Source organism: Passer domesticus (genome assembly GCF_036417665.1).
Source record: "Passer domesticus isolate bPasDom1 chromosome 8 unlocalized genomic scaffold, bPasDom1.hap1 SUPER_8_unloc_1, whole genome shotgun sequence".
Lineage (NCBI taxonomy): Eukaryota > Metazoa > Chordata > Aves > Passeriformes > Passeridae > Passer > Passer domesticus.
The window spans coordinates 1,244,454-1,258,220 of record NW_026989900.1 but is presented as its reverse complement, the minus strand read 5'-3'; the positions used below and the strand labels follow the sequence as shown (position 1 = coordinate 1,258,220).

General features: G+C 55.9%; 3 protein-coding genes across 3 annotated transcripts in view; 1 reads left to right on the top strand and 2 right to left on the bottom strand.

Moving 5' to 3' along the window:
• Window positions 1-13,767, bottom strand: part of LOC135291591 (zinc finger protein 239-like) — a 208,789-nt gene that overhangs the window by 135,225 nt on the left and 59,797 nt on the right. The gene's annotated exons all lie outside the window — the stretch shown is intronic.
• The window catches only part of LOC135291570 (zinc finger and SCAN domain-containing protein 2-like), a gene marked incomplete at its 5' end in the record, with an annotated part of 173,284 nt that overhangs the window by 121,039 nt on the left and 38,478 nt on the right, over window positions 1-13,767 (bottom strand). The window lies entirely within an intron of this gene.
• LOC135291571 (serine/threonine-protein kinase pim-1-like) lies at window positions 1,275-9,511 on the top strand. Its single transcript, XM_064405852.1, has 10 exons — window positions 1,275-1,519; window positions 5,341-5,414; window positions 5,481-5,587; window positions 5,721-5,771; window positions 5,960-6,326; window positions 6,974-7,150; window positions 7,389-7,538; window positions 7,757-7,885; window positions 8,503-8,637; window positions 8,923-9,511. The coding sequence occupies exons 1-7, from the start codon at window positions 1,275-1,277 to the stop codon at window positions 7,493-7,495; spliced, it is 1,128 nt and encodes a 375-aa protein (XP_064261922.1). The 3' UTR covers window positions 7,496-7,538; window positions 7,757-7,885; window positions 8,503-8,637; window positions 8,923-9,511.

Sequence of the window (13,767 nt, the reverse complement as noted above, 5' to 3'; positions counted from 1 at the left end):
TGTGCCCCAGCATTTCTCAGCCAGCGTTTCTGTGCCCTCCCTGGGCTCCCTGCACCCAGCGCTGCCGGCTCCTGGCACACAGAGCCGGCCATGGCCCAGCCTCATGCTGCCACACCTCGAGCACCACAATTCCACCCTGGCAGGGACTTTGCTTTCTCCTCAGCTCCAGCCTGAACCTTCCAAGCTGCACTTTGGGGATGTTTCCTGCAATTCCCACTCCCAAGGAAAGCTCTGTCTCCTGCTGTTCATGAACAGAGAAGGGCTGGTGGGAGATGGGCTGGTCAGAGGCTGTTTGGGGCACAGTCACCATGAAATTATGAGTTGTTTCAATATTGTGTGAAAGAAGGAGGGGCATCAATAAATTTTCTGCCCTGGACTTTTAAGGGCAGCGTTTGGCCTATTGAGGATGCAGATTTGGGGAGTACCAAATCAGGTATTCATTTTTTAAAGATAAACAGCCCATAAAAACGAGTTCCAGGAAGGATGGAAACACTTCAAAAAAGAAATCTTGAAGGAGCAAGAGTAGGCTGTCCCTTTGTGCAGAAAGATGACCCAGAGGGGGAAATGACTGTCATGGCTAGGCATGGAGCTTTTGCAGGAATTTAGGGGTTACAAAGAGGGTGCAGCATCTTTGGACATAGGGGCAGGTAAATCAAGAAATGTTTAAGGTTGTTGTTAGTTTGTGCAGAAAGAAAATTAGACAAATGAAAGCTCAATTAGGACTTAATATGGATACTTCTGTGAAGGATAATTATTATGTTTTTATAAGCACATTAATGTCAAAAGGAGGGGTAAGGACAACCTGCATTGCTTATTGTGGGAGATATGGTTACCAAAGATGAAGAATGGGCTGAGGTACTTCACCCCTTCTTTGCCTCAGTTTTCAACAATAAGACAGGCTATCCTCAGGACAAGTGTTCTCCTGAGCTGGTAGATGGGCACAGGGAGCAGAACAGCCCCCTGGAATCCAGGAGGAAGCAGCTGGGGAGCTGCTGAGCCACGCAGGTGCTCACAGGTGTCTCTGGGATCAGAGGGGATCCATCCTAGAGGGATGATGGAGCTGGTGGATGAGCTTCCCAAGCTGCTCTCCATCATTTACCATCAGTCCTGGATCAGCAGGGAGGTCCCAGAGGAGTGGAGGTGCCAATGTGAGCCCATCCCCAAGAAGGGCTAGAAGGAGGATCTGGGGAACTCCAGGCCTGTCAGCCTGACCTGGGTGCCTGGCAAGGTTATGGAACAGATGACCTTGAGAGCCATCACAGGGCACCCACAGGATGGCCGAGGGATCAGAGCCAGCCAGCGTGGATTTCAATATCTGCATTGATAGTCTACATGAGGGCATTGAGTGCACCATCAGCAAATTTGCAGATGACACCAAGCTGGGTGTGAGTGTGGATGTGATGGAGGAGAGGAGGGCTCTGCACAAGGCCCTGGACAGTCTGGATCCAGGGCCCAAATCCAACAAGGTGAGGTTGAACAAGACCAAGTGCCAGCTCCTGATCTTTGGCCACAACAACCCGTACAGCACTACAGGCTGGGGACAGAGTGGCTGGACAGCAGCCAAGCAGAAAGGGACCTGCAGGGACTGATGGACAGCAGGCTGGACATGAGCCAGCAGTGTGTCCAGGTGGGCAAGAAGGCCAATGGCTCCTGGCCTGGATCAGGAATGGTATGGCCAGCGGAGCAGGGCAGTGATTCTTACCCTGTTCTCAGCACAGGCTGGGCAGCACCTCCAGTTTATATCTAGTTCTGGGCCCCCAATTTATGAAGGACATGGAGGGGCTGGAGCATGTCCAGAGAAGGGCAACAAGGCTGGTAAGGGGTCTGAAGCACAAGAGCTGTTACGAACGGCTGAGGGAGCTGGGGTTGTTTATCCGGGAGAAGAGGAGGCTCAGGGAAGTCAAGTCAGTGTAAGGAGAGAGTTTGGACTTGATGATCTCCAAGGTCTTTTCCAACCTTGCTGATTCTGGGATTCTCTGAAACCACCCTTGGGGCAGTTGCAGGATGAGCCCTGGGCCTCCTCTTCAGAAGCTCCAGCAGCCCAGGTGCCTCAGCTTCTCCTGCCAGCCCCAAAGCCCATCCTGTCAGTCCTGCAGAGCCTCTGCAGCTCCTCCTCATTGCCCAGAACAGGGAGCCCCACAGGCAGACACAGCAGCCCAGATGTGCCCCCCTGGCCTGGGGTGCCTCTGGCAAGGGAGCAGCACCAGGCACTGCAGGAGCCTGCAGACAATTCCTGCAGCACTTGGAGGATGATCCTGCTCCCCAAGGGATGTTCCCATGGTGCCAGGAACTGCAATGGGGAGTGTGACCAGAGAGGAAAGGGCAAACAGGGATGGGCTGTTTGCAGGAGAGGGAACAGGGCTGGGCAACAGGAAGAAATTTGTAGAAGGAAAAGTAAAGGAAGCAAAGGTGAAGCCAAGGAAATGCTGAGGGCAGTTTCGGGGTGGCTGCCAGGCAGCCCTGGCTCTGAGCAACAGGGTCTGCAGTGGCACAGGAAACTTCCAGCTAATGGGAACAAACTTTCTGGCTGACTGCAGAGGCCAGGACAAAGCTGAGTGGTTTCCCTGGTGTCCCCCAGCCCTTGCTGGCCCCAGGGGCTGATGGCATTTGTGCTCCCTCAGGTTCATGTCCCCACAGCAGCAGCATGGGGGTGCTCCCGCCTGCTCTGTGCAATGCAAACAGGGGCTCCTGAGCCAGTGCTGCCGTGGCTGTGCCTGCAAGGATGCAGCACCTGTGTGAGCTGGGGGAGAGGCCAGGGCTGCAGAGGGGGGATGTTGTTGGCAGCTCCATCAGGATGCTCTGGGACGCTGCCCTGGGCTGTGCAGCGCACTGGGGATGGATCAGCCCCTGCTCTGCTGCTCCTTCCTGTCTCCCCAGGGCCCTTGCAGAGCCCCAGCCATGCTGTTTGCCCCCAGCCTGCCCACGGCCAGCCTGGGGCTGCTCAGCCTGGGGCTTTTCTGTGCTGAGCATTGGCCTGGCCGTGTTCTTGAGAGAGCCTGGGCAAGGAGCCTGGAGCCCCCAGGCCCTGGCCTGAGGCGTCAGCGCTGCCCCAGCAGTGCCCATGGCCTGTCCCTGCTGCAGCCCCGGCACTGCCACCCCCAGGACTGTGCCCGGCCCCGAGAGCACTCAGGCCCTGCAGCAACACCAGGGCCACCAGGGCAGCGGGGCAGGGCCACGGCAGCAGCACTGCCAACACCAAGTGCTGCTGCTGCTGCTGGGCACAGCTGCTGTGCCAGCACTGATCTGCCCCAGCTCTGCACACAGACATTGCTGCTGCAGCTCCAGAGATGGCAAGAATAGAGGGATCTCTGCAGAAAACTCTGCTGGGAGATCCTTTAGTTCCTTTAAAACCTTTGAGACTGCAGCCCATCATTGTCACAGTCTGTGGCCACAGGGAAGGTGGAGAGAAACAAAGTCAGAAATGGCAGAAACAATCATCTAGCTTTAGGAATAATATTTAAAAAGGAAAATGACAGAGAAATCAAAGAACCAAACCAAAAGAGCTGTAAGTGATGACTTTTATTACAAGTGATTTGCAAAAATTGGCAATCAGTTTAATGCTTCCTAAGATGTGCAGTGATCAGTCTTCTCACTGCAGCCTTGAGCTCCTGGTTCCTCAGGCTGTAGACGAAGGGATTCAGGGCTGGAGGCACCACCGAATACAGAACTGACAGTGCAAGACCTAGGCATGGGGAGGAAATGGAGGAGGGTTTCAGGCAGGCAAATACTGCAGTGCTGAGAAATGCATTTCTCCTGCATTTTTCCTTTACAGATTCTTTCAGTCCTCTCCTGAGAGGTACAGTTTTTTCTGGGGCTTTTCATGAATTGATTGTACTCTTGATTTAGATGGAGACTGTAGAATTGATTTCAGATGTAGAAGAATCTGAACAGAGCACAGAAACAAACTCCCTCTGTCAGCCCATTTTCATCTTCTAGATCACTTTCAAGATGTCCTTGGGGGTGTTGGAATGATGATCACACAGCTCTCCACTTCTGGCTGCAGGCTCTGGAGATTCTGTCTTTGCATTCAGTCAGGCTTGCATTCCCTAGGAGTTCTTGGTAGCCTGTCATGTTTTCTTAGGGTAGAACAGTAACAATGAAAACCTTACCAATGGCACAACTGCCCAGCCCACAAGGAAAAGAGAAGAACAAGCTGTCAAGTTCTTCAAATATTTGTCCTGCTTTGCTGCAAGTGTGCTGCACACACAGTGTGGAAAGCCAAGAGAAGCTGCAGTTGGTGGCACACCTTGTGACAGAAGCTGCACCTCATTCTTCAGGAAAGGTTCTTGGAAAAAGCATACAGGACTGAGGAGAAGATTCTGGAAAAACTGAAAGAGCTTTTAAGTAATTAACTGAAAATTGAAACAATTCAAGACATTTTTCTCTATTTATTTTTATGCTCCCCTTTTCCATCTTGCACTAGTTGTCCATCCCATTAATTCCAAACAGATCTTACCGCTAAGATCCATGAGTTGGCACGTTTTAGACATTTTAAGATACCATGACCTACACACAGTTTGGCTTCCCCTGTTTTTCTTGGAAAGCAATGTTGGAGAGGTAAGTGCAGTGTTTGTGTCAGGTACAAATTCTGCATTCAGGGAACATGCTCTGAGAGTGTTTGACCCTCAGCAGGGACAATGCACAGCAGGGACCGAGGGGATTCCTGAGCCACTGTGCAGGAGTCCAGACTCTGGCTCTTGGCTGAACTCGGCAAAGTTCCCGTGTTTGGACAGGCTCAGGGGCTGCCCTCGGGGAACGTGGGGCTCGAGGCGGGGGCGAGCGGGCAACGGACAAACGGACACGGGGACAAACGGCCCCGGAGCTTCAGTTGCAGCAGCGGCAGCAGCAGCAGCAGCAGCAGCGGCAGCAGCAGCGGCAGCAGCAGCGACAGCGGGAGAAGAAACTTCAGTTTCCCTTCTCCTCTCTCTCTCCCTCTCCCGCTGTCCCGTACCTCTCCCGCTCTCCCTTTCCCGGTCTCCCCTCCTCTCCCCGCCTCCCTCTCCCCGTGCCGGGCCGGGCCATGCCCCCGGCCCGCCCCCGGCCCCGGGCGGGGCTGCCCCGTGCCCGCCCCCGGCCGTCCCGCCGCCTCCTGGCCTCAGCCCAGCTCTGGCCGTGCTGGCGGTGGCGCTGCTGGGCGGGGATCAGTGCCTGGGGCTGGGGTGGTATTGCCGGCTTTTGGCTCCGCCTGGCCCAAGCCCGGCCCCGGCCCCGGCCCCGACCCCGACCCCGGCCCCGGCCCCGGCCCCGGCTCCTCCCGGGGCCCGCGGAGGACACACGCGGCGCGGCCGCTCCCGCCGCCTCCGCTGCGGCTTGCCCGGCCCCTGCTCCGCCGCTCGGCAGCGCGGCCCCCGGCCCCGAGCCGCCGCTGTCCCGTTGCAGGAAGCGAACGCCGGGGGATGGCCGGGCCGGGGCGGGTGAGGGGCGCTCGGGGGCCGTTGCTGGCCCCGGGCCGAGCGCTGACAGCCGCGTCCCGCCCGCAGGGAAGGCGCAGCAGCGCCTGAAGGAGCGGTACCGGCTGGGCTCGCTGCTGGGCCGGGGCGGATTCGGCAACGTCTTTGCAGCAACGCGGCTCTCGGACGGCGCCCCGGTGAGTGGCGGGGCCGGCGGCGGGCGCAGGAGGAGGGGGTGGAGGAGGAGGAGCAGGGGGGAGGAGGCGGGCAGAGGATGGCACTGGGCAGGGTGGACAGCGAGCTGAGCCCTGTTCTGCACTTGGCTTGCAGGTAGCCATCAAAAGGGTGCCACGGAACCGCGTCCATCACTGGGGTGAGCTGGTGAGTGAGCGAGGTGCTGTGCTGGGCAGGGATGAGCCGAGGCCCGGCAGGGTGGGAGCCGCCAGGACGCCTCGAGGGAGAGCGGGCATGGGGCCAGAGCAGGGCGCAGAGCATCCCGGGCTGGCTGAGGGCTTCCTGACCCCCGGCACGGCATCAGGCCCACTGACAACATCGTGCTCCTCCCGCAGCCCGACGGCACCAGCGCACCCCTGGAGATTGTCCTGCTGGACAAGGTGTCCAGTGGCTTCTCCGGTGTGGTCCAGCTGCTGGAGTGGGTTGAGCTCCCCAACGACATCTTCATGGTGCTGGAGCGGCCGGAGCAGTCTCAGGACCTGCACCATTTCATTCAAGCACGAGGCTTCCTGTCCGAGGAGGTGGCGCGGCAGCTGTTCCGGCAGGTGCTGGAGGCCGTGCGGCACTGCACCAGCTGCGGGGTCCTACACCGTGATATCAAACCAGAGAACATCCTGGTTGACCTGGCCACCGGGCAGGCCAAATTGATTGACTTTGGCTGTGGCACCTACCTGCAAGACACAGCCTACACTCACTTTGCAGGTGAGCCTACACAGGGCTGTGCTCCCCATCCTGGCATGTCACGGCCCAAGATCTCAAAGCCCAAGTTGGGTGTGGCAGCAGGGATTATCCCTTTTGCTGCCACTCAGGGGACTGAATCTGCAGCTGAGTTGCTTTAGAGCAGGGCTGGGTGGGGAGCCATCTTCCAGCCCTGCTGGCAGCCTTTGCCCACCACTGTGACCAGGACTGGGGCTGGGCTGGGGCAGCCAGCCTGACAAAAACAGCCGTGGGTGGGGGTAGCAGAGAGGGAGGTTGGAACCTGTGTCCCAGCCGGTTTGTGTGCAGGCAAGAGGAAGGGCTTGGACTGCTCCACTTGCCCTGTTTGTCTTGCCTTTATAATATGTTTGGGGCAGTGCAGGCAGGGAGAATGAGGGCATGGTTTTTCCCCAGCACGCAGTGGGTATTTCCTTTGCATGTCATGGTCAGGCCTAGCCAGGGCTTCCACTGTCCCCTTCCCACACCAGTGGCTTCTTTTGCTATCCCAAGTTTGTACACCAGTCCCAGATGCTGGTGAGAGGACAGTGGTCACCCTGTGTGCCGCTGATGCAGCCCCCGCTCGCCCAGGGATGCTGGGGCCAGGCTCTGGGAGCAGCAGCATCCCCCTGATGAACTCCATCTGTATTCCACAGGAACACCATCATACAGCCCCCCGGAATGGACCCGCTTTGGCTGGTACCATGGCGAGCCAGCTACCATCTGGTCCCTGGGCATCCTGCTGCACGAGATGGTCTGTGGGAAGATGCCTTTCAGGAGGGGCTGGAACTTCAGCTGGGGCCAGCTCTCACTGCCACAACGGCTCTCTCCAGGTGAATCCTCTTCTCTGGGCATGGGTGCAATACCAGTGCTGGGAGACAGCAGCGGGCTCGGGAGCATCCCGCTCTGGCAGCTGCTGAGGAGGTGGCACATGTCCTGCTCTCCCCCAAAACCAAGAAAGTTCAGGCCCAGCTCTGAGCGCATCCAGCATGGCCTGGGCATGGGAATAGTGGGGCAAAGCAGACAGGAGCCTTCTCCAGCTGACGGGCAGTTTCTGGTTTCTCTCCCCAGAGTGCCAAAATCTGATTGGGTGGTGTTTATCCATGCACCCCTTGGCCAGACCCTCATTAGAAGAGGTGTTCTGTCATCCTTGGATGCAGGATATTCATCTGCCCTAGAACAAGGGAGAGAGCCACAGGCACACTGTGCTGCAGGGCCCTGGTAAGTTACAGCTGCACTCATGCCTTGGCAATGAGAAGCAAAGAAAGCCAGCCCGTGTCACTGCACCAGGGTCATGGGATGGGAACATGCAGCCCTTGTGCTGCAGCTGAGCTGCTCTGCCCAGCCCTGGTGGCTGCCATCCAAGCAGGTTTTGCTTGTCCTGGTTCCCTGACAGCTGGGGCCCTAGACAGAGCCCTGACAGCCTGGTCGGAGCCCAGGGAAGGAGAAGGAGCCCCCAGAGAAGCTGTACCGGGTGGGGCTGCTGCTGCAGGAGACAGCGAGGATGACATCAAGGATGACCTGAAGGATGACAACCTCTTCCTCAACCTGGCCACCAGCAGTTGAAGGTGATGCACTTCGATTGTGGCACCTTCTTCAAAGCCAAACTCCACAGGGAATTTGCAGATGAGTCCACACGTGGGGAAATGCTCCCAGATTTGGGCATTGCCCAGCCTGGCTGGGAAGCAAAGGTTCCCCCCTTTGCGGGGGCAGATGCAGCTGATCCTTCAGTCGGCTGCCCAGCTGCTTTTGGCAGGGCTCGTGGGATGGGCTGGGGTGGGTACGAAATGGGAGTGGGCTCCTGGTCCTGCCAACAGCCCCCAGCACCCACCGTGCCCCAGGCTGGGGCTGGGGCTGGGGCAGCCAGACCAACACAAACAAACCCCTGTGGTGGGAGCAGAGGTGGGACTCCAGAACCTGTGCACAGGTGCTTTGCTGTGCAGGCAAGGAAGGGCTTGGGCAGCTCCACTGCCCTTGTTTGCTTTGGGATCACGGTTATTGTGGGGGACAGTGCAGGGGGAAGGGAGAAAACCTGGGCTTTGCTCACACACGGCTGGGTTTTTTCCTGGCTTGCAGGGCTTGGGCCTTCCTCAATCCCCTCACAGAGATATGATTTTTCCCTTTGTTCTTTTTTTCCCTTTTTGTCTGTAATCTATTTTCAACAATTTGTTGTTTGTTTTTCTAGGGGAAGCATTCTGGTTGGTCCAGTCTGGATCAGGAAGTTCTTGGGAGCATCTGTGGCGTGGATGGGCCGTGCCCTTGGAGCAGGCTGAGGACATCGTTTGGGACCAGCTTTTCTTCCAGCCATGGATGGCATGAGGTGGGTCCCCGTGTGCTTGGCAGGGTGGGATCAGAGCTTTTGGGAGATGGCAGCGAGCACAGGAGCATCCTGCTCTGGGCAGCTGCTGAGCAGGTGGATGTGCCAAGGCTGGCTGCAGGCTGGGCACATGTCCTGCCCTCCTGCCCTGCTCCCAAAGGCAGCACTGATGGGCAGCTCTGCGCACAGCTCTGAGCACGGCCAGCAAGGCCTGGGCACCACGGGCAGCTGGGACAAGGGGACAGGAGCCCTCAGCTGACGGGCAGTTTCTGCTTTCTCTCCTTGTAGCCGGACTCTGTGGATGCTGAGGCTGCTCTGGGCTCTGCCAGGGCTCTGCTGGAGCTCAGCACCGGGCCGGAATCAGCCAAAGAAGAAATGGTGTCACCTGCAGCACAGACTTGCTTGAGCATTTTGGCAACACAGCTCAAGTTTGCAGCGTGGACACCTCCAAGGGAAAACATGACGCCTCCCAAAAATTAAAATTGTTCAATATCTTCTGAAATCAAATCAATCTGGGATGACCCCAAATGACATTTTTCAGCTTGCTCAAGCTGTAGCTCAGCCCTTCTCTGAACAGTTCTCTCCCCCACCTGCCTTTTGCTTCTCAACTGCTCCCTTTTTTCCCCAGTGAATTCCCAGCCCATTGCTGTCTCCATCACTCTGTTGCCTTCCTTAATTCCCATGACCACAAGGAGGGCTGAGCCCCAGGTTTAGGGACTCATGCTGTCACTGGCTGAGGAGCAGCAATGTCTCAGAGGTCCAGTGGGATTTTAGTGTCATTCAGAGCCACTCTCCAGCCCTCAGCTCTCCTCACTGCTGAGTTCCCACTCCATTTTCTTCATCCTTGCAGCAGGATGAGCTCTGTGAATCCCCTTGAGCCTCCCCACTCTTCCCATCCCACACACCCACCTCAGTGAGGCTGAAGCTGAAGCTTCTCTGTCTCCTCTGGCACTCCAGTCCAGTCCCCTGTGTGGGGAGCCCCAGCCCCAGAGCACAGCACACAGCAGTGCAGTCCGGGCTGGAGCAGCTGCCCTGCAGCCCTGGCTTGGCTGTTTGTGGCAGCTGAATGCTCCCTGTTTCCAGCTGTCCCTGCAGGATGGCCCCAGGGCAGAGCCCAGCCCTGCTCCCGCTGCAGCCCCTGGAGCTTGGGGCAGACAGTGCTCCTAGAGCTGAGGTTCATGTGGAGCAGCTGGAGCTGTGCCTCGCACTCAGTGCTGGCAAGTGTTGTGTTCTCATCTCCTGCAGCCTGAGGGGAAAACAAGCTGTGCTGCCAGGCCAGCACTGCCCCTCTGGGCAGAGACAAGGCTGAAAGGCTGTCCCATTCCAGAGGATCCTGCACTGAGCCTTGGCAGGGCCTGGCAGGGCTGGAGCCGGGTCTGGCCTGCTGTCCGGGACTCGCTGCCCACCAACCGCCCCCACCCACCACGCTCCATCCTCCAGAGACAGAAGGATCTGTGTGTGCCAGGGGTTCTTGGGTGTCTCTGTATCCATGGAGAGAATGCTCTGTGTGTGCCAGGGTTTCCATAATGTCTCTGTACCCATGGGTATGGGATGAACACGGACAGTGAAAGTGTCAGTCACGTTGCTTGCACACTCCTTCCTTTGTGTACAAGACACATCCATGCACACCCCCACATATTGGTATATTAATAGGATAGGGATGGATAGAGACTTCGCACAGAGCTCTAACTTTGGCATAACACACCCTTTAGCCAGAGACCAGGGGATTTTTTCCCCAGCTCTGTGTGAGATGTCCAAGAGCTGAAGGAGCAGCATTCAGAAGCAGTTTCAGGATTTTTATGCCAGAAGTAGAGCTCACAACCATCCATATAACTTTCCATATTCATTGGGATGGGCTGCTGGTTCTTTAGGAATATGGCCCAATGCAGACATGAGACTTGGAAAAATCCCAGCTCTCTGTGGGTTTGTGCAAAAGGGGGAGCAGCACAAACACTTTGTGCCTGCCTGGGGGCACAAGGTCCAAGGAGCTTTGGTGGCAGAGGGTGACCTGGGCTGGTGGCAGGCAAAGTTCCATTCCATGACATCTCAGAGTGGCACAGGACAAAGATCCAAGTACCCCCAACCCCACTCATGAAGTCCTTGGAGTGCTGCACATCCTCTAGGAAAAGCTGCTGTCACACAATCCATTGGGATTTATAACTTTCATTTGCAACACTTTAAATCCAAATTTCAAACTGCAATATTTTTACACTCCAAACACAGTAATGCATAAATGTATAATAAATCTTTCAATTTCCTATTGATTCAATCACAATTTAAAATAACATAATATTGCAAACAAAACCCTGAATCTTTTAAAAAAGTGATGCTGAGGTCAGTAATATGGATCCATGCCATCAGAACATTTACAGAGTAACTGTGTTCTCTTTTTAAAAAGATCAGTTACCTCTTAATCCAAAGTTAGAGAAGATTTTCACTACACATTTGTTTTTTGTTTTTATCTTTCATGTTTTTTTTATTTTCTTTTTTGTCCAGTGTTTTTAACAGAGAACTCGTCCTACAAAAGGAATGTACAGCAAAATGAGAAACATTTCTGACAAACAATGAAAATGTCGGCTCCTCCTCTGTTTACTTTTCTCTGGATACCCTGAAGAAAAAAATCTAGCAGATAGGAGCAGAGGTGTGAAGTGTTTCATTTGGACTGAGCTGGAGTTCAGCACTGCTGACATCCTGATCCAGTCAAGAGCTGCAGAATTCTTTTGCAGATCTCGAACTCTGTGTTTGCAGGCACAGCACCTGCAGTGCTGACGCACCAATGCACATGAATAACTCCGTTATTCCCTCTCAGAATTCGGGCTCTGCCCCAGCACGAGGTGCTGCAGCCCTTTGCTCCTGTTTCCCATGTGGAGCAGCTCCCTTCCTGCTGGCTGAGCTGCTCAGGCAGAGCCCGGCAGCTCCTGGTCCTGCAGGGCTGAGGCTTTTCCCCACTGCTGGGCACAGACTGATGGAGCAGCACTGCTGAAAATGGGGGCACACCCAGATGGACCGGGAGCAGCTGCCTTTGGCCACCTGAGGCTCCAAGGCCCAAACTCTGAGCAGCCAGGGCTGGAAGAGACTCGCAGGCTCCCTGGTGGCTGTGCTGCCCCACTTGTGCCCGGCCCAGCTTTGCTTGGGCAGAGGGAGAACAAGGGGCAGCTCCCTCCCAGCCCAGCCCAGGGACCCCTCCAGCCCTGGGGCTTGGGGCACTGTCAGCACCTGCTGCTCCAGCCACCGCTCCTGCTGGCCCTGACAGCAACACCCAAACTGGGGCTGATCCCGAGGGAGCAGCAGCAGGGCCTGGATCTGATCCCTGACTCTGGGCCAGGGCTGGACAAATGACCCCACAGCAGCAGCAGCAGCAGCAGCAGCAGCAGATGGAGCTGACTTTCAGCACAGCCCCTGCCACTCTTCCCTCCCATGTGCAGTGGTGTCACAGCAGCCTGAGGCACCTGGGAGCCCCCAGTGCCAGCAGGGACTTGAGATGGCAGCCCTGGGCTCCTGGAGGTTGTGCAAGGAACAGAGCTGGCGACTCCCTGTCCGTGGGGAGCTTCCAGATGGAAAAGGCTGCTGTGCCCAGGAAGCTCCAAGGCCACAGCAAGGAGGGTCTCGACCACTGGATCTGTGCCAGTTCCACAGTCCTGGGCAGCAGCCACTGAGCCTTGGGGGAACAGAGGGCACAGCAAGAGGGACAAAACCAGGCAAGGTCAGAGACTGGAGAGAGCCAGAGCCGGGAGCAGGAACAGCAGCTTCACTGCACTCTTGGAAAAAGCTCTTGGCTGGTTCAGAGCGCTGAAAGGCATGAAGGACAGAGAGGAGGCCACAGCAAACAATGCTCCTGTTTCCACACCCTCTCCTCTCTGTGTCCCAGACGGAATTGGATGGACTGTGTTCTTCTCTCCAAGTCATCTCGTTCAGCATGAGCAGCTTAGCACCAGGAGCTGAAGGATCTGAAGCCTCAGGCCACAAGAGCTGAGCAAGAGGAGACTTTCTGAGCAAATGAGTGCTGCTAACATGGACCCAAATGAATTCAGCAGATCTAATAATGGAATCACAGCATCCTTTCTGTTGGAAAAGACCTCTGAGCTCACCCAGTCGAGCTGTTCACCCAGCAGTGCCAAGCCCAGCACTAAACCACGTCCCTGAAGTGCCAAGGCCTGGACAACAGCCCTGAGTGAGGCCTGAGCAGCAGGCCCTGAGCCAAAGGTGGCCTCTGGATGAACCTTCCAACCAAAGGTTATCTTTGTATCTGCTCACTGATGAAATATGCATGGTCATTAGCACTGTGATAGATGTAGCCACTCATTAGTGAAACATGTATTGATCTTTTTGTATTTGCAATCCAGACAAGGCCATGAAATCTGACATCTGGCCTTGTTTGGGGCTGAAGGATCAAAGTCAGCTCCCTTGGTTCCTCCTGAGGCTCTGGCCAGGCTTTGGGAGGAACCCAAGAGGAGGATGAAAGCAGATGTTCCCACACTAGAAGTGCTGTCAGTTTGTTCATTCAGCACTGTCAGAGCTGGGCCCTCTCACAGCGAGGTTGGAGCCTCACCTGTGGCTGGAGGCACCTGCAGAAATTCCCAGTGTCCAGGAGTGGCTCTGCAGCCCTTGGCTGGGACAGCTTCCCCCAGCTGCTGTGTGGATCTGAGGGATGGTGAAGTCTGAGGGTAAATGATGCTGGACCTTTCTTAATCACTGCAGGCAATCTTTGGTGGTGATGATTGGGTGCATTGCTGAGCTGCTCCTTTTGTGATTCTTTGCTGCTTTGAGCTGCAGTAAATGACACCGATTCCTTCAGCTGGGAGTCTGTGTCTTTGGTGCTGACCCTGCCCACTGGTAAAACAAAACTGGTAGAGTCTGGCCGGATCACAACAAAATGTCTCTTGTTAAATGTAAATGTGAGGAGTCAGTGCCATCAGAAATTCCCAGATGGGAAGCCCTTCCCTGGAGTTGGCTGGCTCTGGGGTGGGCTGAGGTCGCAGCACTGTGTGAGCAGTGGGGCAGTTGGTTAAAAGAAGCTGAACCCCTGGATGTCTTAAAATGCATCCAAAAATTGCATACGGAAAAGGAAAAGAACTTGTGGGTTTGGGCAGACAAAGATTAATTTGTTAACAATACATTGAAAACAGCACTTTT